The sequence below is a fragment of the Engystomops pustulosus genome, chromosome 1, assembly GCF_040894005.1.
Source record: "Engystomops pustulosus chromosome 1, aEngPut4.maternal, whole genome shotgun sequence".
NCBI lineage: Eukaryota > Metazoa > Chordata > Amphibia > Anura > Leptodactylidae > Engystomops > Engystomops pustulosus.
The window spans coordinates 244,537,745-244,561,718 of NC_092411.1; the positions used below are offsets into that span (position 1 = coordinate 244,537,745).

General features: G+C 38.8%; 1 protein-coding gene across 19 annotated transcripts in view; it reads right to left on the minus strand.

The window, feature by feature from the left end:
• Positions 1-1,415: 1,415 nt before the first annotated feature.
• The window catches only part of TENM3 (teneurin transmembrane protein 3), a 1,383,253-nt gene continuing 1,360,694 nt past the window's right edge, over positions 1,416-23,974 (minus strand). For all 19 annotated transcript variants that reach the window (XM_072123399.1, XM_072123501.1, XM_072123484.1 and 16 more), the window contains 6 exons: positions 19,798-19,973; positions 18,336-18,571; positions 15,059-15,355; positions 10,988-12,596; positions 8,739-8,869; positions 1,416-3,991 (listed from right to left, as the gene is read on the minus strand). In XM_072123399.1, the coding sequence (XP_071979500.1) occupies positions 3,236-3,991; positions 8,739-8,869; positions 10,988-12,596; positions 15,059-15,355; positions 18,336-18,571; positions 19,798-19,973 (3,205 nt within the window). In that variant the 3' untranslated portion in view covers positions 1,416-3,235. The remainder of the gene's footprint in view (positions 3,992-8,738; positions 8,870-10,987; positions 12,597-15,058; positions 15,356-18,335; positions 18,572-19,797; positions 19,974-23,974) is intronic.

Here is a 23,974-nt window from a genome sequence, read left to right on the forward strand (position 1 = left end):
ACATGGACATACTGGTGTGTGTCCCCTCTGGCAGGAGCTGCTCTTCTTTTAGCTTCTTATGTCCTGGTTTACAAAAGAAAAGCTTTTAAAATTATGCAAATGACCCTGAGGGGCTCCAGGCTCCATTGGTGTTAATGGAGCCTGGAACACCTGAGGCTCATTTGCATAATTCTTAATGCCTTTCTTTCTTTAATAAAAGGTCACACCAGTGCACACCAGTGTCCTCGGTTTACAATCCTTCATCCTAATGGTAGATGTCCTTTAATGTGGATCCACAAGCTTTTTCCATTCACTTTAATGCTGCTGTTACATACTGTGGTATCTATAAACAGAAAAATTGTGTACAATCCACTACGTGTGCAGTTATCATGAGTGTATTCCTGTATGATGCAAGTTTCTCTTCTTCCTTCTGTTACTGATTGTCTTCTCTTTGTCTTCTTTTAAAAGCAAGAAGCAGGACAGACTAGCATAAAGATTTACAGTATTAAAAAATATTCAGATTTGATTCAATGCCTGAAAATTACCAGAGTTATACTGAATATATAAATCGACAAATAGATTCTCTCATCTCTAGTCACACAACCTTTTGTTCACAATGCCCGTGTTTACAATGTATGAATGCATTTGAATTGACATGAAACAGGCTGCACTACTAGAAGATAGCTGGTAAAATAGCATGATAATTCCAAAGAAATTCCTGGAGAAATTTAACAAAATAAAAAAAAAATGGATAAAATATTTAATGATTTTTTTACAGTCTGGCATCTGCTGCAACGTGACTGCTGCAATCAGGCTGACAAGTGATGCACTTTGAAACACAATACAACCAGAACAAGAGGGGCTTGTGCCGATTGTACATGCACTTCCGCTTAAACGCAGGAGATCAGTAACAAGCACTACATGTTTTGCAATTTGTACATGAATTTTACATGAAAAACAAGAGGTGCTAGCAGCCGATTACCTGTGTTTTAGAGGAAATACAGATGTGATTGCCACAAGCCCCAATCTCTTCCGGTTGCATTGTATTTCAAAGCAGAAGTATGACTGCACCCTAAGTCCCCCCCATAGAATATCATCTCACCTTGAACATGTGACTGCATCGTTATCAAGCACTGGTGCATTGTGCGCTAGCACTTGATGTTATCCCCATCCTGAAGTCTGCGCCAGGTGTACAGATAAGTCCGGATAATTCTATGCCAAGCCTAGCCTGGCACAGCCCACGGTTTTGTAATGGGACAAATAGATGCAAGTACAAGCCACGATAACCCCCCTTCCCCAAATGTGTCTATGCTGATTCCATGGCCAACATTTATACACGGCTATTTTTCCCAGAATGGAACAACATATTGAATAGTTTTATGGTCTCATATGCATTTTCGTAAACAAGAAACAGCTGCCTACTATGTTTCATCGCCTTTTAAAGCAAACACTTTTATTAGAAGGATGGATAAACCTCCAAGGTTTATAAGTAGTTGTAACAACAGAGGCATTAAAATAAATATATAAAAAAAAGCATTTACAAGATTCAAAATGAAAAATAAGTCAGCATAGTTATTGGAAGTTTGGAGCGATACATAAGCCTCTAACGTACACAAGTGACACTGTTTTATTGTTGGCATGTATGAACGTCCCGATATGCGAAGATTTTCTGAAACATCATCAGTGAGTCTAGAATATCAATCTACCACATGTCCGAACAGCGTAAGTACTATACGGTAAGGGTTCTGATTAAACAAAAATTAAAATTACAACTTAAAATATGTTAGGATATGGTAAGAGCATTAACAGACATATTCTACTGATTTTCCCAAAAAAATATTACAACGAGCAAATGTGCCAGGAAGCAGTATACACCCGACTACTTCAATACAGCAAATTCTATTGCAGGGGTTCCGAGAATTGCCGCAACACTGATCCACTGTAACCTCTAGGACTACATCAGCCATGAGCTTGTAGGCATATTATAGAAAAACCTTGATTCTGGTAGAGCATCAGTGAGGGGCTGGCTTGCACATGCCAATTTACTACAGCACCAGCAACATTTAGAATTGACTACTCTATTGGTACATTGGTGCTTGCCCCTACTTCTACGATAGTCATCGCTATAACCTGGCAACAGAAGGAGCTAGAAATACCCCAATTCCTTGCTTTCCTACCATTTGCAGCATAATTTTTTCTCTACCTATTAATTAAACGATTTACATGTATATTTTTTTCACGCTGTAAAATTGCTTTTATAATATTCTCTCATCTTCTATTTAAATCTATAGGTCCAATGAGTCTTACTTTAATGCTAGTTTTTTTTGAAGAATGCAAATGACTATAAAACTATCCGTAGAAAAAGGACCCTTAAGAACTTTTACATTCATTTTTTTTTATCATTTTATTTTATATATAAACTTTCTGAAACACTTTTACATAAATTAACTCCTCTGAGACTAATATTTGATGTACAGTAAATTGTAATTCCTATAAAAATCCATAAACAACTTGTTTCACATAATTTACAAAAAAGAAAAAAAAAAAGAAAGAAAGGAGGAAAAAAAAACAGATTCCTTTGCTCAAACTTGCAGAGAATTCTACTTGCAATAATTTTGTTCAAGGCAAACCATGTTAGCATTGTAAAATCTGTATTTAAAGTCACATGGTAGCGTAAGTCACTTGTGCCAATTATTGTCCTTGTCTGTCTTAGAAAGCAGCACGGAAAAAGCGGTTGAGTTGTCTATAAACAGTAATCTTGCTCCACATTTCAAAATTAACAATGATATATACCACATCCTATGCAGAGAGAAAGAGAGAAAAATCGAGAAACTACTCTTGGTAAGCAAAGGTCAACATTTCAATAATATTCAGAAACACTGTACAGATATTCCTTTCGATTCTTTTCTTCTTTTAATACAGTGCCTGGATGAACGTAGATGTAGCCTACTGCAAAATTTATAGGCTTTACTCTCCAGTCCAAGTGCAGTGATATGCATATGTAAACATATTATCTTAAAGCAGATCACCTTTAAGGTCATTCATAAAAACAAAGGGGAGGGTGCCAACAGCATTTTCATTCCCCAGGAAGGCTCTTATATTCACAGAGTCGAGTACAGATTGTGCTACAGAGAGGATATTTGAGACAATGTAGAGTCTAGGCTCAAATAACTATGCAGCAGGACAGTTTCCGTCTCCCTTTCTAGAGGAAGCACAAGTGTTACGTCTCTTTGGCAGCCTCAGCAAGGCCGTTGTGTTACCTTTTCCCAATCTCGCTTTGTCTGAGAAACTGTATATTGTAAGAGCTGTCTGCTAATTCAGGGTATTGCTCCACAGAGAGTACATAGTACCCATCATATCCTTGTACTTTGCCAGCGCTCAGCAGTTGTCTTTTCTCTCCTTCAGTCCACAACCTAGCACCTTCTTCGCCATCTCGAACTCTCTGCTGTTCCCTAGCCCAAGCATGGGAAAGAGCTCTTTGTCTGGCTTGTTCTAGGATCCGAGCCTTCTCCTCATCAAGTGTCATGCCGTAACGTACGTGCAAGGCCAGGGCACCGTACTGCATTTCCACATCAGCAAACCTGCGAGTTCTTCCATTTACTACAGTGGTGGACTGGGAGACTGTTACATTGATGCCATTTTCTAGCGTTTTGCGGCCACTGGTCAACCTCAAGGTGGCGAGATCGCTTTCTGGAGTAGTGCTTTTGATGAAATAGTGGGTGTCACGTCCTTCTATAGTGAAATGTAGATTTTCTAGGTAGAAGGCAGAATTGAGAACCGCTGCGACCTTGATGCAGTCCTCGTTGGCTATATTCAGAACATTAGTGATGACTTTGCCTTGATTGACAGCCAGCATGACTCCTTTTCCGATCAGCGATTTCACGGTAGCAAACCACAGCCATGATTTCTCCTCTCTGGTTTTATGTCGACTTATCTGAATCTCTGGGATTTTACCCAGCGATAAGAAAGCCTTTGCCTGCCTTGATACTTGCTGTTGTACTCCAGAAAGTGGCTGAAAGACAAATAGTTAAGTTGTAAGTTATTTATTTAGAAACAAAAAAGTCATATAAATGCATTACATTTTGGACATGTTATTTTCTTGTTTCCTTCTTCGCAAGCCACAATAAACTGTCACCGTGCCGTAAACTCTACTTTTATTTACGGTCAATAAGATTGAGTAATTTGACTTTTTCCCACAGTGAATTTGCTTTGTTTCTACTTATATTAGAAAGGAGTTTACAATGCAGTGAATATGTTACGGTAAAGGGTGCACATTCATCTTTTTAAGCTTCGATACCAAAGATAAATGTTGACTTTAAAGTCAACTTTTTGTAACAAGAAATAACATCTGACCAAAAATGTCTATAACACGGACTTAATCCAAGAGAATGGATTTTTACATATGGATTACTACGGTAATCACTATTTTCTATCGATTTTAAATGAAAGGTTATTCTGACGGTTTAGAAGGCTGGATACTTGAAATCATTGTCATTTTGTATATTGAAAAAAGGCAGATTTCTAACATTAATGTAACAATTACTAATTTTTCTAAATCTTTTCGTGGTCAATGATTGAAGTGTAATGATTCATTACAGGATGTGTCGTTACATGATATATGAGCTCTGTGAAACTAGTTAATGAAAACCCATTCCAAGATTATAGGCACATATGTAGTTATAGTTATTGTTTATTTGCTCTCCAAATTAAGCAACTTTATGAATAATCTTCTACCGTTTGTGAAAATCCTGTACATTGCTGCCTGTCCTGCTGCTTCAGAAGGGTGAAGTAATAATAGAATGAAGCTACACTGATACAATGCTAGTATCCTACAAAGTGTTATTATTGTTCAGGGCTAAAGGGAGTCTCTTTGGGGCCCCACTTAGTTTTGCCTAGGACCCACTTTATCTAAAACCGGCCCTGGAATGAGGCCTATCTTTTAGACAATTTTAGTAAATCAGTCTCACTGTGCTCTTTTGCTCTCCCCCCTTTGGAGTGTATTGCCATAAGCAGTTTATAGATGCTTTTTATATAAAGAGACAAATTTTTGTACAGTTTACAGAAAAATCCCATTAAAAATCCCGGGATTGTTTTTTCCATGCTTTGTCTTGCTTATGGATTCAGCACATATATAGTTAAAATCATCTGAATTATTATATAGTACTGGCAGAATTTTCACATTTGTTTTATTGTCAAAGTTTGATGGATAGTTCCCTCTGTCCCTGTTGCTAGTAGCCTGAAGCTAATGAAAAGCCCAGCAAAGTATTAATGCCAGTCACTTTTTCTCTCAGTCATTAACACATAATGCATGTATCTGTTCCCCAATTAAACTGACTGTCATCTGGAATTCTGCAATTAAGTTTAACACCAATATTTCATTTTTCTGACAAGCAAAATTAAAGCTACCACTGTTCCCCACTGGCATTCTGTCGCTATCCTGCCCAACATGCCATTTTTTTTACTTCTACACCAAAGGCTTACATTTAAAAAGTGTTAGAATTTGTGTTAAAATATCGATCTTCAGTTTTGCCAGAGGATGTAATTTTGTAAAAGATAGACTACAAATAGCTAAAGCTGTTTATGCTATATACATAATATATAAGCATAAGGTAAAGGAGTCATTATGATGGCAAATGAACATCTGAATACCATATTACAAAGGGGTTTATTATAGATTCAACTAAATTACTTTTATTCTGCATTATTTATAGCTGTGGGTGTGAGAAAACATGATGTAGTAGCTACAGACTTTCCCAACAATGGAGGAGGGTGGAACAAAAGAATCAACTTAAAAGGAGTAAATCAAGTCTGTTGGATACTACCCATGCAAAACTCAAAATTACAGGTCCAAATGATCCCATTAGGATCCCTTGGGTTTCTACAGGCCAAAATAGTCTTGCATGGAGGACTTTTCCAACCAACTAACATAGCATATGTCGAGATATGAACCTAAAGTGAATTTTCTAGTAAATTTATGTAGAAATATCTAACAGTGTAAGAGTCATATCTAGAAGGATAACTTGAAGTTCCTTGTACCCAATGTTAAAGCTATTTATCTTCCTTACATGAATAGATTGTTCTGGTATTGTAAAAATTATGAAAAATTAAAATAAAGAGTTGAAGAAAAGAAAAAAGCTATTTATCTTCTTAAATGGGACATGTTGGATCTCCTTAGACTTCATAGGGGACATTTATCATATGCTGACACTCTGCCTCTTGATGTACCGGGGCAGGATGCTGCGCCGCATTTATTCTACGCCAGGCAGGTAATGCCCCGCACTGGCCCACTCCCGGCTGGCCGCTACCCCCCCTCAAGCCCCTTCACGCCCTACTGGCGTGAAGGTGGTAGAGAGGGCTAAATAGTCACAAGTGCTAGCAATAGGCTAGCATTTGCGACTATTTCGCGGCCTCTCCGCCACTGACGTGGTGCAGACGTCCTGTTAAATATGCCCCCATGACTTGGATATGACCATGATGTCTAGAGTACCTATAGTTGTGCCAGTGCACATATCCTTTGTATCATTTATCATATTAATATTATAATTGACTACATGGTGTTCACCTCTTTAAACTACCCTAAACCATAGAAGAATTCCTTGGTCTTGTTTGTCAAAACATAAGAACTATCCATTCTCTGAGCCTCAATATTCTGTATAACACTCAGAGTTTTAGTATTCTCACTCTACATCTAGTTTTTCAGATGCAGATACGTTCATTTTCTGCTTTTTTTTTTTGTTCAACTCCTGATGACAGGAAAATAAATCTTTTTAATAGACACTCTGGGCATTTGTTAGTTGGCTTGACTGGCTTTCAATTACACACTGGCCGATTTGCTCTGCATTGAACATCCCAAATAAAATGAAGCGATGACAGTTTTGTATTCACTGCCTCAGATTCATAATACGATCGCTCTTGGATTTTAGTTTTTCATTCGGATACAGTATATTTCTAAATCCATCTCTAAAACTCAAAGTGGGTTTGTCAGATAAATCTACTCAAAGGGGAACACACTAAATCAAATTGATGTTCTGCCCTGCTATACTGTAGATATGTGTGAGAAGATCACACTAGATAGTGTCCTGTCTGTGACCATGGACTTATCACTGTTAATATCCCTTTTCTTAGGACCTTAATTAAAATTTATACCATCAAATGTTGTTGGCTAGTGTTATGGGGGCTTAGAGAACACAAATAACCACTTCCATCTTTTTGAAGAAGAGCCACTTCACTCATTTTAGAACAGTTAGAATTCTTTTCTCTAGTCCAGGGGTCAGGAACCTTTTTGGCTGAGAGAGCCATGAACGCCACATATTTTAAAATGTTATTCCGGAAGAGCCGTACAATATGCACATGCCCCCGAGGAGATAGGTAGTCTCAGTGTCATGGGTGCCCCTGCGATCTACGTCTCAGATCGCAGGCACACCCGTGCCCCTCTCTGTGGCGACGCTCCTTTCAGAGCTCACTCACGTCTCCATGTGACTCCTCCCGTCCTGGCATGCGCGTGCGCAGATTTAACTGGCCAGCGCACTGCTGATTGGCACTACCCACTTTCTTGGTTCCCCGCTGGATCTTAGTTCTTCATGGATATGAGGAAGCTTCTGTTGACCCCGGACCTGTTCTTGATCTGCCAGCCCTGACCTCTTGCTCCGTCCCCTACCTCGCATCATTGCCACCTGCCTTGACCGCCTGCCTGTTCCTGAACACAAGACTTTCTAGTGATCCTGTACCTCAACCTTGGCTGCCACCGCAGACAAGTCGTGCCTGTGGAACGACCAGGTGGTACCTTACAGCAGCAAGACCATCCTACTTTGCGGCGGGCTCTGGTGAAGACCAGGTGCCACTTAGATTCCGGTCCAAGGTGTCTGCTTACATCATCGTCCATGGGGGTCCAGGGGGTTCACTACTCCAAATCCTGACACCCACCATATGCCTCCCAGTAGATAGGTAGCCCCAGCACATACCCCCAGTAAATAGGTAGCCCCACAGCACATGCCCCAAAGTAAATAGGTAGCCACAGCACATGCCTCCCAGTAGATAGATAGCCCCAGGATATACCCACAGTAGATAGGTAATAAAAAATGAATATTCACTTCCCAGCGCTCCCTGCAGCCAGCTCCCCATTGCTCCCACGCTCTTATCTTTGACCCAGGCTTAGACGATAGCGGCGATGGCACCTGGGCTGTACAAAGGATGTAGGCAGCGGTAACATTGCTGCCTGTGTCCAGTAATAAGTCTAAGAGACACACATCACCCATCAATATTTATTAAAGATCTGCCTGAGAGCCAGATGCAGCCAACAAAAGAGCCATATCTGGCTCCCGAGCCATAGGTTCCCTACCCCTGCTCTAGTCCCTGCTATTCCAAAGCAATTAGTGGTTATTTTGGTACCCCTTATGCTAAACTTTATTGTCAGGTGGGTGGTGACACCCAACTAACATTGAATTGAATTTGCATGTAAATAGAAAAAAAATTGTATTTTATAATTGAAGCTTCAGACAAGTTTGTTTTGTCCCAGAGACAATTGGATTGTTAACATTTTTGCTGTCATGGGAACAATGATTATCGATAAAGCTTCATCACCTTACAGCTGATCATTGCAGCCTGGGACTAAAGTGAAGCATTTAGAGAGCTTCACCAGAGGTCACAGTGGGCAGAGGGGTCCTTCTGTAACTAGGGGTCATCTGTAAGTTGGGTGTCCATAAGTCGGGATTCGCCTGTATACCTTTAAGATATCATCCTACACCAACAGAGATACTTACTGGAACATCATCCCATTGCTGGCTCTTCATAAGTTCATAAGACGGCTCTGATAAATCAAGTTTGGGGTGCAGAAAACCGGGAATGGAGTTGTGTAGATAAAAACCAAATGTCATCAGCCAGCTGTTAATTTCTACAAAAAAAAACCACAAAAACAAAAATGGCATTACTCACAATGGACAAAAATATTATTATGTAATTTCTCACAAAAAAATCACGTTCAATGTACATGTCCCTGAGCCATGATGCCGAGAGTAAAAACCGCCACATAAGCAACAATATTCATGTATTTTTAGAAATAGTTACAGATTAGATCAGGGACTTTGTGCTAGAACATTGGTTTAGAAGCCCTGAAATTTCCCCCTTTCCACCACCTCCACGTTGGGGGCTTGTCAGGAAAAGTGGCACACTCATTGCAGCCAGCGACTTTTCACACCTGAAGAGTCACTGGCTGCACATAGGACCTTGCATAAAAATAAAATGCTGTGCGGCCACCCACCGGATACATCAAGAAGCCTAAGCCTCTTGATGTATCTCGCTGAGCCAGAGGGGGACGGGGACAATGTGAGTCGTTGTATGATAAATAACCCCCAATATGTCTTCAGTTGTAAAAGCATAACTAAAGATTTTTAAATATAACCTCATGCACCACATTTAGCAACAGATATTTCTAAATCCATATGGACAATATTTTGCAGGCCAGTGTTAATCAGCTATAGCGTGTTATCATACACGTCACTTACTCCATTAAGAAAACACACACACCCGTGTCATTTCTTTGACAACACAATCTACTTTTGGACTCATCAAAACGGATGGTAAATTGGCATTTCCTACAGAAAGGGTAACAGCAGAGGCTCAGGTGGCCACTCACTCGGTGCTGTTATTCTCATCCACCTAAGGTTAAATAAGCAGTGATAAACCTCTATTCAAAGGAATGGAAAGTTGCTTGTTTCCAATACACCTTTGTCAGTAGGAGGGCATCTCATTTCTATGGTTAATAGAGAGCATTTTCCCCACTGCGGTGTGAATTAAAGGTATACTTCACGAAGGCAATACTCGCAGAGAGCCGACTGCCAAGTCTCTCAGAAATTCTCATTTATATAGCATTTTATTCAATTATCCTCCCTTCACAGCAATACAGAAAAAGGCAAAATCAGTTATGGAAGTAACAAAGCTCTGCATAACTTGTGAAGAAGGAGAAAAATTGAAATGTTGGTTGGTTTATATTTTAGAATGGTTTTAACCCAAGGAAGAATTCTATTCCGGCAAGAGTGACTCCATATAGTATCAGCTCTATATAAAAAATAGCCATCTTATAGCCAATAACCTAATATTCTATTTATAACCTCCAGCTAATATCCACCCGCTGTATACCATGTACTAGAATGAAAAATGGTGTGGGAGTACAGGCAACAATCTTCGGCTTGGGGAATATTCTGGGGAACTAAACCTACCCAACGATTCCCCCATATAATGTTTAGATTGTTTGTAAACATGAAAGCAACTTATATCACAGAGCCAAATTGGTAAATGGAATCTAGTTGAGCCAATATTATGTGCATTATAAAAGTAGACAATTATCTGCAGACTCATTGTAGCAGTTCCCTAGAAATCGAGACGATAAACCTCATACATCATTTAAATAGCTGCCTGGGGCCAACTGTCTGCGGGGTTAGATTTGTGCAATCAAATGCCATCAAAGTAGCAGTCATTAATCTAGAAGACACCTAAGCCTTATTAGTCTAAAGGAAATATATAGGCGCTAATTACAGGTTTTAGGAGCACACACCTTAGTGAGAGCTGTTATTTTTATTCCAGGCTAGACAAGTCCTGCACTATGATATACTATGTTATACACGGAGCTCAGGCAATCATTGGCTGACAATCCCAAGTGATGGTGGAAATACCTCGACAAATATTGAAATGGTTGCAGTTCTATTACCAAAGAATTATGTCACACTGTGAAATCAATTATTTAATTCCCTTGGATTTATGTAGCTCATTACAAGAAAAGTCACCCACAACAGAGAACGCCTGGCAGCAAGGGAGTCACAGTCCCACATGTACCATACAATGTACTGAGTCACAGAATACTGAGTGGTGCCTACGGTACGTATGTAAGAAGTATAATTTCTTCACCAAGACTACAATCCATACAACAGTCAAATCATTACATAAAGAAATCTGATTATGTAGAGATCCCATTGTATATACATAATATTATATATAATATCAGCTTTTGTATTACCTGTATAATCCTTAATGTCGTAGAGTTTGCTGACCGGATTGTTGTTTTTGAACATGTATAAATTAAAGGGTGCCGGATCTTTGGCAATCTTCTTCCATATTTCTATATCAGGTGTGGTCCAACGTCCAGCCAATATGTCATAGTCTCTTTGTCCAAAGTGTACCAGTTTTGTGAGCGGGTCATACAGACCTCCATGAAATCCTATCACCAGCTGAAAATCGGGATTAGAGTCAAAATATATTTCACCAAAAGCTGTGTATTGGACATGTTTCAGCATGAGACCATTACTACTGAAGACAGCCAGAGGGGTACCATTATTATCTGAGGCAATGTAAAATTCTTCACCACTGCTTATTTCCATGGCAAAAAGGTGCCCTTGTAGGTCATAATATAGACATGTAATTTCAGAACTGGAGTGGTTATATACATGAGTTATTCTTGAAGGATAATTAAGATCAGCATAAAAAAATTGTAGGTGTTTCCCAAGACTGGTCTTGCTTGATATTCTACGACCAAGACCATCATAACGATATATAACTGTCCATCCACTGCCTTTGCTGTACACTCTGGTCAGTAGACCTTTGGAGCTGTACTCAAAGATCTCTGTACCTCTCTGACGCAGAAAGCCGTCTTCATCTAGGCGATACTGAACATCACCTAGTCTTGTTATCCTGTCTCTTAAATCATAACGTAGAGGAGTAAGTCGGCCACTGTTACTGGGATTTAGCAAATGGAGGTTACCATTGAGATCGTAGTTGTATCTCCACATAATCTTCTCATTGAGTAGAACAGTTTGAAGTTGGCCATCTCCATCGTATTCGTAAGCGTATTTAGTGGTGTTGGCAAAAGGTCCAATTTTAATTTCCCGTTTTGTTACCCTCCCCATACTGTCATACTGAACAGTAAGTCTATACATTTCTGACCTCAATACATCATATCTTACTTCTCTTACTCTTCCATGGGCATCAAAGTGTTTTGTGTAAGTCATCACGGCTGTAGAAATAACTTTGATCACGTCATAATGGAGAACGCCAAACTTTCCAAACTGGTCCATTTTACCAGATACATCATCAAACTGATATAATTCAATAGGTAAAGGGGTTTCGTTTATCACACCCTGCATGCTAGTCACTCTAAAGTTATTGTCATAACTGTAGTCAAATCGTGCATTAACCATGCCATCTTCACTGAAGCGGAATATCTGCCGATCTATTAAAGGTCCAATCTGGCGGTATCGAATGGTGCAAATGAATCCATCTCCTTGAAGGTTTACTGTTTTCAGGACTCCCGCTGTCTCATCATATGTAAAGCTGACTCTTGTGCTATCGTAAAGAACTTCTGAGACCTTTGTTTGCCTCTTATACTTATACAGCACCCTCCTTCCTGTTCCCAGGAAAGCTGTTTGGAGTAGTAGTCCCTCTTCATTGTAGTCCATTAAAACAGATGCATTACTTTCTGGGGGGTTATATATGTTTCGGTAATAACCGATGGAGCGGATGGTTTGCATTGTGTGCCTGGCAACACTGGGCATTGTGATAGCAGAAAGTCTGTCCAATAAGTCATATTCAAAAATATACTGACGTTGACTGTGAAGCAGCAGGACCATCGTCTGAAAAAAAAAAAAAAAATCTCCATGATGAATTAAATAAACATACAAAATAATAAGTACTGATTTTGTGCAAAATATCATTAGGCTTTTTGCTCGAGAAAATAATTCTCTCTTTTAATTGAATCATCCTTGACCCTACATGTTGTTTGCAATTCTCTGCTTAATTTACTGGATGTTTTATTGTGTCATTTCCTGCAATTAGTAGCTAGAGATTTATAATGTGTTGGTTGTTTTGATTGTGCCATTCTTTTGTCAAGCAGAAACAGCCAGGAAGCAGATTGTCAATGGTTATGGGCAAGTCATATGTAATAACTGAGGCAGAAGAGATTTTGGCAATGGTGGCAGTATTTCTACGGGACGCAGTGAACGTACTGACTGTTTAATTAGACCTAACTCGTTTCACATATATTTTCATAATGGTGGCATGCCTAACCAAGACTACATCCAATAAGTCCTTGCAGTGTTATTTGTACTAAAAGCACGAATCTTTCATCAATTGCGCTCTTACTTAGAAGAAACGCTGCCTTATACAGTACAGGCTATGAGCCATCAAACTCATTTCTTTCAGTGGCTGGTAACTCTCCCTCCTCCTGCTATAGACATCAGGCCAAGCACTTTAATGGCATCTCTTGACCAGAAGCAGGTTGCAGCTGTTTTTTAAATCCTAAACTACATTTCCCGCTGACAAGAGACAGAGTCATAACTATATTCCCTCTGTTCGTACAGTCATCGGGTAGTTAAGTTCAAGTATAGTTTTGTGAATTCGGCTCCCATCATGCAGATACCAATTGACATGTTCTCCTGCATTTTTGTGCCATTTGGAGCTATCAGCTACTTCGTTTCCACCAACAGTTGAGTTTGGCCCATTTTGTTTTTTTAATAGTGTGCCTTTTACACGCTTGGAGGATTATGTTAAGTTGTGACAGATTGCACAGTTTTGGAAACACAAGGACATAGACTTTGTATGTTAATGGTTGTCGACAGAATGAGAAAACTTGGTTACCCAAAATATGCTGCACGGCTAAAGTGATACTTTATATTGCTTTTTGCTTGGAAATAAAAAAAACCTGCTACTTTGTTGTTTACTCTATCGCCACTTCAATCGTAATATTCCCTAAATGGCTTTGCAGAAGTCTACTTAAAGTCAAATACTATTAAGCATGGCAAATGGGGATACTTTAATTTCATTTTTTCCACTTAGCCAGGCATATTTTTCTCTGCTGTGCTACACAAAAGAAGCCCTTCAAGAACAAGGCTGTATAATTTTGATATATAAAACGAGAAGAATGCAAAATTGCTCAGGGTGTTCTACAATCGTAGCATAAAGTATGCATGAAGTACAAGTTTAATAATAACGATATTCCTGCTCACAAATACATTAAGCAAGTTTTTATGTTATTTAACTGCACCAAAAAACAACAATAAATGGGTAAAATCATGGCTGCATTGTTCAATGTACTTAACTACAATTAGGGGTATAACATTATCTTCTATGCTTTTTTATACAGTATATATAGAACTAGGGAACTTACTGAGAATTACAGTTATCAACTATTGCAGCTTGGTTCATTCATTGGCAGAACTCTATCTATACTAATGCATGAAGAGTTGACCATAACTTCATTTTAGGCTCTGGCCTTAGAGAAATAGAATCCAATTCCTATTAACTACCGCTTAAATTTTCCCTTGTACCAGAATTGTTTTTAAATAACTAAATTGTGAAAAAATATCAAGTAAAAGAATTGTGTTTACAAAAGTAAAAAATACCAGCTCACACCGCACGTAAGTTTGTGTTGACACCTAGTTTTTTGGCAAGAAATTTTAAGTACTTTCTGTACCAAAATCTTTGTGTAAAACTGTAAGAAATCTCCCAGTGAAAGTCATTTTTAAACACTATGACAAGAAAAAATTATTGTCGAGGATTCTATGTGGATTACATCTGAATTCTACCCATGTAAAACTCTAAAAATACACTTCATATCTCCTGAAAAATAAACTAAAAATCTAAATATTTTTCATGGTAAAACACTGCCCCAAAAAGTATGCGTTAATAAACCCTAATTATATTCCAAATACCCTAAAATCATAAATAATATCAAATAATACAATATTTATTAGATATCTAAATATCATAACATGTTTTCAGTCAATTTTTGACTGCTTCAGAGTTAAAAATATTAAGGGAAACGGTCTGGGCAATTTGGAACACTTAACCACCCACAGGTCCGATGCTTTAATGTTACAAGTCGCCCCGGATGTTTTTTAAGCAATTGCTTAAAAAAAATACCTTGTCCCTCATTCCCTTCAACACCTGCACATTGCAGTTAGTGAAGCTGGTGTAGTATAACCCAGCTTCACTGCACAAGTGCTGTATGTACAGCGCATGCGCAATGCAGGGGGAGGGCATTATCCAGACTTCACTTGCTTCTCTGATATTACTGAGGAATGTATCTGAACCTTACCTTTTCTAGGTAAGTATAGCTCCATGTCTTTCCATCAGCAAATGACCTTGACACAATCCTGCCCTGTCCATCGTATTCGACCCTCTCACTAGAGCTCCCACGTTGAATGCTGGCGATCTGCCCAGTGGACGAGTATGTGACATTAACCGACATAAAGTTGGTGCCCGGGAGCCACAGGGTGGGATGACCTGCACTATCATAGTTTATTTTCAAGGTGAATTTTCGATGGTCATCATAGATCTTCTCTGTCTTCATGGTTCGATCATAGTCAACCGAAAGAAGGTTTCTGCCATTTACCTTTATGAAACAAACGAGAAGGTTCAATAAATCAAAGAGCTGAAGCACCAGGCAGTTATTACTTCACAAACTACCAGCTTTTTGTTTAGACACCATTTACAATGATTGATTTCCTTTGCCAGTAAATTAATTTAGCAACTACTTGGTATAAGTGTACGGCATTAGACTAACTGCTGTTTTAAAAGGTTTCATTAAGCACAGAGACAGCCTGGCATTTGTTCAACCTCTTCTAAATTGAGGTCTTTGGAATTTAGTCATCTGTTAAAAAAGACTAACGCGCATTAATTGAAAAGTTTCATAAGCACGTGTCTCCTGTGTGTAGGTAGAGGTAGCGACGAATCCTTAGCATAACATACAAGTGTGCGAAAAAAAATAGTAGCCGTCGTCTTATTCTCATCAATGACAGGAGACAGAGATAAACTATGCTGGAGTCTAGAATTGCGCAGAATGAAAAATAACTTGTCACATAGTATTGATGCCGCGGTATTACTCTAATATTGTGATTTACAATTAAATGCATAAGCAATTTGTTTTTCTTTGGAAAGCACTCTACACATATAATGTGTGGGTTTGTTTGTCATCTTTCACTCGAGAAGTGGGTTTAATGATTATATTAGTCTTTCAAGGTCAGCAGTCGTATAACATATTATAATTGTTATCATTCACTTGTCAAGAAAAGAGCGCTACATGATCGCAATAGGTAAAACACATATACAAGGCTTTATAGTAGTGTCTTCTGATTTCTGTTCAGCTGGATTTTTTGACACATATTTAACATACACATAAGGATAGCGAAAGTACTAAATTCTTCATCATAGGACTGTAGAGGTGAATCAGGCCTTTTCTGCCTTCAATTTCATACAGGGTCATGCAGAGTTTTTTCCCTTGGCAGCATTGCTGGAGCCAGTGGGCAAACAACCTTAAAGTCTTTAAGCTCTACTTAAGCTCCGCTACTTTAAAGGAAATCTACCATCAAAACCCAGCATAGTAATCCAGGGACATCATGGATCGCAGCATTGTGACTGTGGAAATCTTTTTATGTTTGTTATACATAGCCTCCTTCTGTCTAAAATCAACTTTTAAAAATATGCTAATTAGCAGTTGGGCTTAGGGAGAGTTTTACCAGAGCCTCTCCTTGTGGCAGATTCAAAGGATGTTACAGTGAGCAGGAGCACAACACCCCCTTATGGTAAAGTGTGCCCGCACGGCCATAGCGCGCTAGAGAGCAGGAGGGATGATGGCTGCTCACCCCCTCACACCCCCTCACACTTTCACCGTAACACGGCAAAATATAGGACATGTCCTATATTTCGCTGTGCTCGGTCACGATGCAGTGATATGACGTGTGCTCACCACACCGTGACCAGGCATCATTGACGTCAATGGGAGCGATATGCAGCCGCAAATGGCGTGGCCGCATATTGGTTCCCTTTATGTTCGTGTGAATGAGCCCTAACACTGTTTGATGAAATGGTCACTTCCGTGAGATTACATCAGGCAGAGGGAAGGGGGAGCTGTCGGAGCAGGAGGTTGGGTTAAACAGGTTAACATCCTGTGAAGACAGAGCACAAAGATGCTCTGTAAAGCCCTGAAGCCCTTCAAACTCATTAGCATAATTTTAAAAATCAAAATCAAAATTTTGATTTTTATAAGGAAGGAGGCCATGGATAACAAGTATAAGAAGATAACCACAGTCACTGTGCCTGGATCTATGAGTAAGTGTCCATAGTTTGTCATGTTGGAATTTGATGGTAGGAGAAATTTTAGGAACACAACAACAGAACTGAGGATCTTTTAGCGATTAAAAGGGGTTCTTCATAATTATCATCTATCAATATGATAGACAAGCCGAATCCCTAAGGACAACTAGTGTCGTGGTCCAAGACCCTTGTGCCTCATAACTGCCATGACCACAGTGAATAGGAGTTTATATAAGGAGAAGCTCAAACATGAATCCTGTATCTCCATAGAGCTCGATGGCAGCTACAAAAACAGCTCTGTTTTGTGTTAGTATGGAGAGCAGTCTGTCTCCTGTTCTATTTTCTGTGTATTGAGAACACCATATTGGTAGGTCACCGTGTAATGGACCCCCCAAAAATCTGATACTGACGACCCATTTAAATTATGGATCAAAAATATTTTTAGCCCTTTAAGATATACCTTGAGTATGTATGCATAATGTCTAATACCACTGGTGCTAGTCATGAGTCGGAAGAAAGGCCTAGTAATAGGAGGTGCAAAGGTAGCAGAAGAAACTAAGCCCTTGAGAGCCCAGATACCTCTGTTACAAGACATCAGGATAAATAGCTACACTGAAATCCTGGAGATTATTCCTCTAGCTATATTATAATACGCTATGTATTTTTTTATACTATAGAAGTTTGATACCAATGTGTGAGTGATGTGTTGTTTTACAGTAGTGATACATTGGCATCGATACTTTACACAGTTTGGAAAGGCTAAACTGGTGATATACTATTAGGAAAATGTTATATCGCTTTTACAGTTTACTTTGTAATTAATTAATCTAGGCTGGCACATATTTTCACACTGAATCTTTGTGTATCGCAGTTACTTTTATTATATAATTTATATAATGAGACAAAAATTTGTACTTACTACTTAAATTATTTTTGCAAATTGTCATAGCAGAATTTAGTCAGAATAGAGAAGTGTATATCGGTCTTGAGTACAGATAACTTAATAACCTGTATATTCATTACTTTTCTATGAAGGGGGTAGCTACTGTGCTAAAAAAATTTAGATCATTTCAAAGTAGGAAATTTATGAAGACTTTTCTTAAGAGAAAAACTATTTTTAATTAGGTGTCAGTTAAAGGAATTGTTTGGTTACCTTATTGGCTGGTGCAAACTTATAACAAAAGTAATAAATATCAAAATAACAACAATAAACAAAATTCTGTAAGTGTTTGAAAATGGTATAAAAATTAAATAAATCATATGAGTTCATCTTGGCTTACTCTGAGTTTTCGACCAAACACGTTGACTTTGCCTTGTACTTGTTCTTTTCTGAACCGCCACTCTACCAAGTTGTGCCCATTCTCTCCTGGTAGAGTCATATTTCTTTTTGTAACAGTTGGGTTGGCAGGGCCTGCTAGAATGTGGGGTTCTGTTTGAAAATGCAAATCCATTCCATTACCATAGATAATTCTGATGGAACCATCATAGCCAACCTGGTAGCTGTTCCTCAGTTGGTCTGGAAGACAAAGCATAACAGGCATTTTTGAAATACATTAGTCATGTGACATTGGCCAGAAGTGGTTTGTAAAGAAAAAAAAAAAATAGTTACACTGTTAGGCAGTTTTTCGGAGAGCCAGTATTCTTTCAGTTTTTTGCATCATGGTTTGTAAGCCAAAACCAGGAGTGGCTCCAAAAGACAAATAAGGTTCACATATTTCCATTATAGTTTTTGTATGTAGGATCAATTTCTCATTTTGCATTCTAAATACGGATGCAAAATACTGACCATAATACAATCATGTTATAATGGCTTGGTTCAAAAGTGAATGAAACTCCTTATGGTGATTGTCTTTGCCGGACACCTTTACAGGTGTACAGAATTTAAAAGGCTATGAATGCTTTGCTCAGAATTCAGGGTAAGGAATATGCAAATAAGTTTTGTAGGATGGGAAAATGAAAACATATGTGTTAATATCAATAACACAGCTCCCTTTAAATAAATGGCTACCTTTTGATGTGAAAACCAGGAAGTCTCTTCCAAAGGGAATAGACAACCAACTTTGTCCTTAAACCTTAAATGTGAAAATGGTCTAAAGGTGTGGACATATAGGTAATCATTTTGGTAGGATGACCATTGTGAATTCGTCAGCTAACCCACCAAGGTCTGCAGTGACAATATGGTGCATAAGATCTAAACGAATACTAGAAGCCTTAGTCTACAACACAGCTGTAAATGAGGGCCGTGAGCGAACCGAAAAAACAGCTCTGATCTCCACCAGCTAAAACAGGCCACAAACGGGACATTTTGGACATGGTTGTGTGCATGAGGCCTTAGTGTAAAATCACTTGCCCTTGCGGGTCCACCAATCACCATTGTCCACCATGGCAGTGGTAGCCTGTTATTTACCCACATGACTGCCTCAGGCAATCCATGGCTTCAGCAGGGATGTTGGCATGCATGGCATAAAGTCATTGACAACACTGTGTGCTTGGAGCGGTGAAACGTGTAGATGTTATGTGACTGTTTTAGGAATGTAGACAAAGACCAGTGCAGACCACTGGTAGCTAGTGGTAGCCCTGTAGTGGTGGGGTATTTATTAGGCTTTTTTCTTCTAATAGCAGAAAAATCCCCTTTAGACTTTCATTATGCTTTTATTTCTTGACCCTTCAACTGTGAGCATCCCATTAAAAAGCCTAGAGTCCTTGAAATCACTTTACTTTTAATGTGTGACATGCACTTACCTTGAACCATGGTATAAAAGGAATCAATTGAAGATAAATTGGAAATAATGATGACATCTTCCTCTCTGCTAGACGACTCTATAGCTACGGTGATAGCTTTATCCATTTCTCCATGGAGATTTGTGACAACACCCGTTGGGAATGTCACGTTGGTAAGACGACCTTCACTGTTGTAGCTACAATCAAGAAATTCAGGGAATTAGTGTTTATACCTAATGAATAAACCACATACCATGAGTGTAAATCAGACATTTCTCAGATTAGATGGTATTAACATGTTAATGTCCAAATAAATTGTATATCATAGAAAATAGGGCTAACTGAACGAATCAAATACTTTTACCTATACTGGGTGCATAGAATATCATCCAAAAATCAGAAGATCTATGACAGCCAAATTAATAGAGATAAAATTCGTTGGACGTCAGCACCAATACACACTATCAGCCTAGACCCAGCCATTTCCAAGGCTGCAACACGTTCCAAAAAGCCCATTCAATGTCATTAAAAGGTATAATACTATCACTGATGCAGTACTTGGCACACACAGCCACAGCTATAAATGAACAAACTGGATGGAAAAATAAAAAATCTATGAAGCATTAGCCGGGTTTAGATGGAAATCTTTATGCCATAGATGACATGTTGTTCTACCCTGCCTCTTTACTGTGTGTTTTATGACACACTTCTCTTAAGGACTCTTTTATTATAACGGAGCAGCCCTCGTTCTCTTTTATATTCTACACGAGGAACAGTATAATTATACTAAACGCTGGTATTAACACTAATGTGGCTTAGACAAAGGAGGATCAACATATACACCGACTGCTAAAGTGATGCTCAGGCTTCTTAAAGGAGTCCTCTGGGATTATTATAAATATATTTTATTATTACTTTTGCAATATAAGACCTTCACTCCAATAGTCCAGGCTACACAATGCATGCAAACCCCATCCATGCACATATTGGTTGTAAATAAGCGGCTCTGTCCTGCCAAGGTCTGCTCCCGGGGAATTAATGCTGCCGATATTAGAAGGTAGGACCATATACAGTGCTTGATTCAATAAACCTATCCATAAAAATCCAAACAGCTTTTTTAAATCATTTCCCTCTTTGCTGTTTTCGCAAACGGATTACCATAAAAATGCAAAAGTCACACTTCGCATCACATAAAAGAAAATGTCCGCTCATGAAAAGCGCTTTGCTATATTCATCCAAGAAGGTCTAATATTGTGCACTGCTTTATTCCATAATGTATCTTTATAGGGGCCGGTGCCCCCATTCTCTGATTGAGAGCTCCAAGTACCTGGCTTCTATTTACTAAGGCTCCATTCATATGTCTGTGTGAGTAGACGTGGGCCATGAGCACCAAGCCAAGTGGGAAAGGAGGGGGTGAGCACTACTCTCCCCTCGCTGTAGAGAGCAGAGCAGCCTATCTCTTGTTGTACGATCACACACCATAACTCTATGCCAACCTCGAGCTAGCTGCAGTTTTTTTGGATAGCTCACGGCCGCCATATATGAGTGTGTGAATGGAACCTAAGACATATAGTTATTTGGAAAAATGTTGTAAACTTTAATCCATTGCACCAAGTAGCTGCAGGGGGTATAACTAGAGGGAACATATATACGTATAATGGTTATGCTTCCCTGGTTCCCACAAAAGTTCCAGTCAACAGCTTGGCACCATCAGACCCACTTTGGCCAGTTACCTCCGCAGCTCATTAGACATCACTTTCTTTTACATCATAGGTGAGGTCCCTGGCACTTGCAGAGTCATTGGTGATGTAGGCCAGCATTGCTGAAGCAGGGTTACTATACTTCCGTTGTTTTTTCCCCTTGCAAGATTGTCATGGAAGCCTTTAGTTATGCCTCTAATAAAAGCCTACTGTTATTAGATGTAAGGCGTTATGTGATTGTAAGATAAATGTTGTGAACGTGAAAGTCTATGAGAAATTAATGTGTGCAGTCCTCTCCCAAAGACTTTAATTTTAATTTTAACTTAACTTTAACTTTAATTAAGACTTTAATTTAATTTGGACTTTGACTTAGTAAAACAAAGTTGTATCTTTTTTTCAATGCAAAAATTTCATTACAGGGAATTGAAAGCATCAGCCATTGTTCTAGCGGTGGCAAAAAACTGTATATATGAAATTTTACGTGGACATTAAAATAACAATTTGGAAAAAACCTGAGATCTGGCATAATTAACAAAGTCTTGCTTAATGGAAATAGACTAAAGGATTAGGCTAGTAAAGATGTTGCATCAAAAGTAAGCTAAACCCAAAGCTGTATGTTCAGTACCTAAGGCTGCAAACTTTAGTTAAAATTTTCTTTGTAATTGAGACTGTGTTTGTTACCCATACAGGACACATAGATCCGCTTGTATATATGGTATATGGAGAGACACTTTATAAATGACCTCTATACTGTGTTATTTATTAAGGCTTTCTGTCCACTTTCCCATTGCCAGGAAATCCAGTAATGGAATTCCTGGAGATTAACAAGATGGTGGGGTCATAAAAATGTAATGAATTACAAAGATGTTTTTTTTTGTGATTTATTTTAGTAATGTGCAAAGCGCGTGCAGGCCGAAGTTATTTACCTGTTTAGTACATTTTTTAAGCCTAAAGCAGGGAGATCAGTTAGAGGGTGATGTACTGACCGCAATGCTTTAGAGACAAAGTCATCGAAAATTTTACACACAACTGTATATAGAGAATATAAGATTCTTTGTACCATCAACTTTCATCTACATAGAGAATAAACTGATATTACATCCTGGGGTTTTGGGAGAATATAGTAATGACTGCCCCAGGCGATGACCTATTAGTATTGCTATTTGTATTAGATTAATAATTCTCCCCTCCTGAGGGCCTATGGATATTGTACGGTCTGACGGTAACTGTTCTCCTTATGGAGAGGCTGTAAAGTAAGGCCACCTTATAGACGTATGGAGACTTAAAGCCATAGATGTTCCACTAGATAATTCGGGAAGTATGAAAATATGTTTTCCAAGGTGTTCAAGGTAACAAAAGAAGACATTGTTTTCCACCTTGGAAAATGTATTTGCATAGTTCCCAGAATTCCTTAGTGGAACATATATGGCTTTAAGTAGTTACACGCCTATAAGGCGGACTTAATTGGCAACCTCTCCATAAGGAGAACTCTTACATTCTGACCCTAGTCAATAGCCTCTCACAACGCAATAGCCTCCCAACGCAGTACTGAAGAGTAGAGGAAATCTGTTCCTTATGGAATAGATATACTGCTTTGGCTTTATCCCACATCATGTTATTAAACTTCTTGTAGATCATACTTAGTGTTAAGGGGGCTGCCTTTCAAGGTAGCAAAAGGAGGCATTGTTTTCTATGGAAATTGTATTCACACAATAGTAACTGCAAGTAAATAAAACCTGTTGGACCTTTGTAGTGTATCAGAATTGATTTGATATAAATAGAAATCATTTACATTCTGCCAATTATCAGTTTAGCTAAACAGGAAAGGGAACAGGGAAGACAAATCTGCAGCTGCGAGAAAAAGATGAGGTGAAATTTTCAATTTAATAAATCTTATTCTGCTGGATGAGTTTGTTTTATTCCCGACCAATTACACATAATGCTGCAAGTTTGAAAGGGGATTTACGAGGATGTTGACAGCTTATTCTTAATATAGACAGGTGTAGAAAGGCCATTTCAAGGGCCACAAGCACAGTTTTTCATGGGGAGTACAATATAGTGCAAAAATCAACTGTGATTGACAGAGAAGGGAGGATATTGCTCTCTGCTTTGCTTAAGGTCTGAACTAAGGTGTTTGATATTGGCATTAGGAGAGGAGGTGGAGGGTCGCCATCCAGAATCTTACTCATTCTGTCTTTTTGTCTTTTTAAATTACTAGTCTTTTAGAACCTGCAACAACACTGGATGAGGTCCCTGATCTTTGTGTAGTAAACAGTAAAAAAAATCCCAAGAAAGGAAAGAGGAGTAATGTGACAGAATGTGTAGGGGTGGAGGGTCACCAGCCAGAATCTTAACTGTTCCCTTCACTGGCCGTCATTTTTTGAAAAACAATCATTTAGAACCTGCAATCCACCATTGGGTGAGATTCTTGATCTCCTGCTCAACAGAGATGGTAAAAGTAATCCAAAGTGGAATTGAAAGAGAAGAAGTATAGCTGC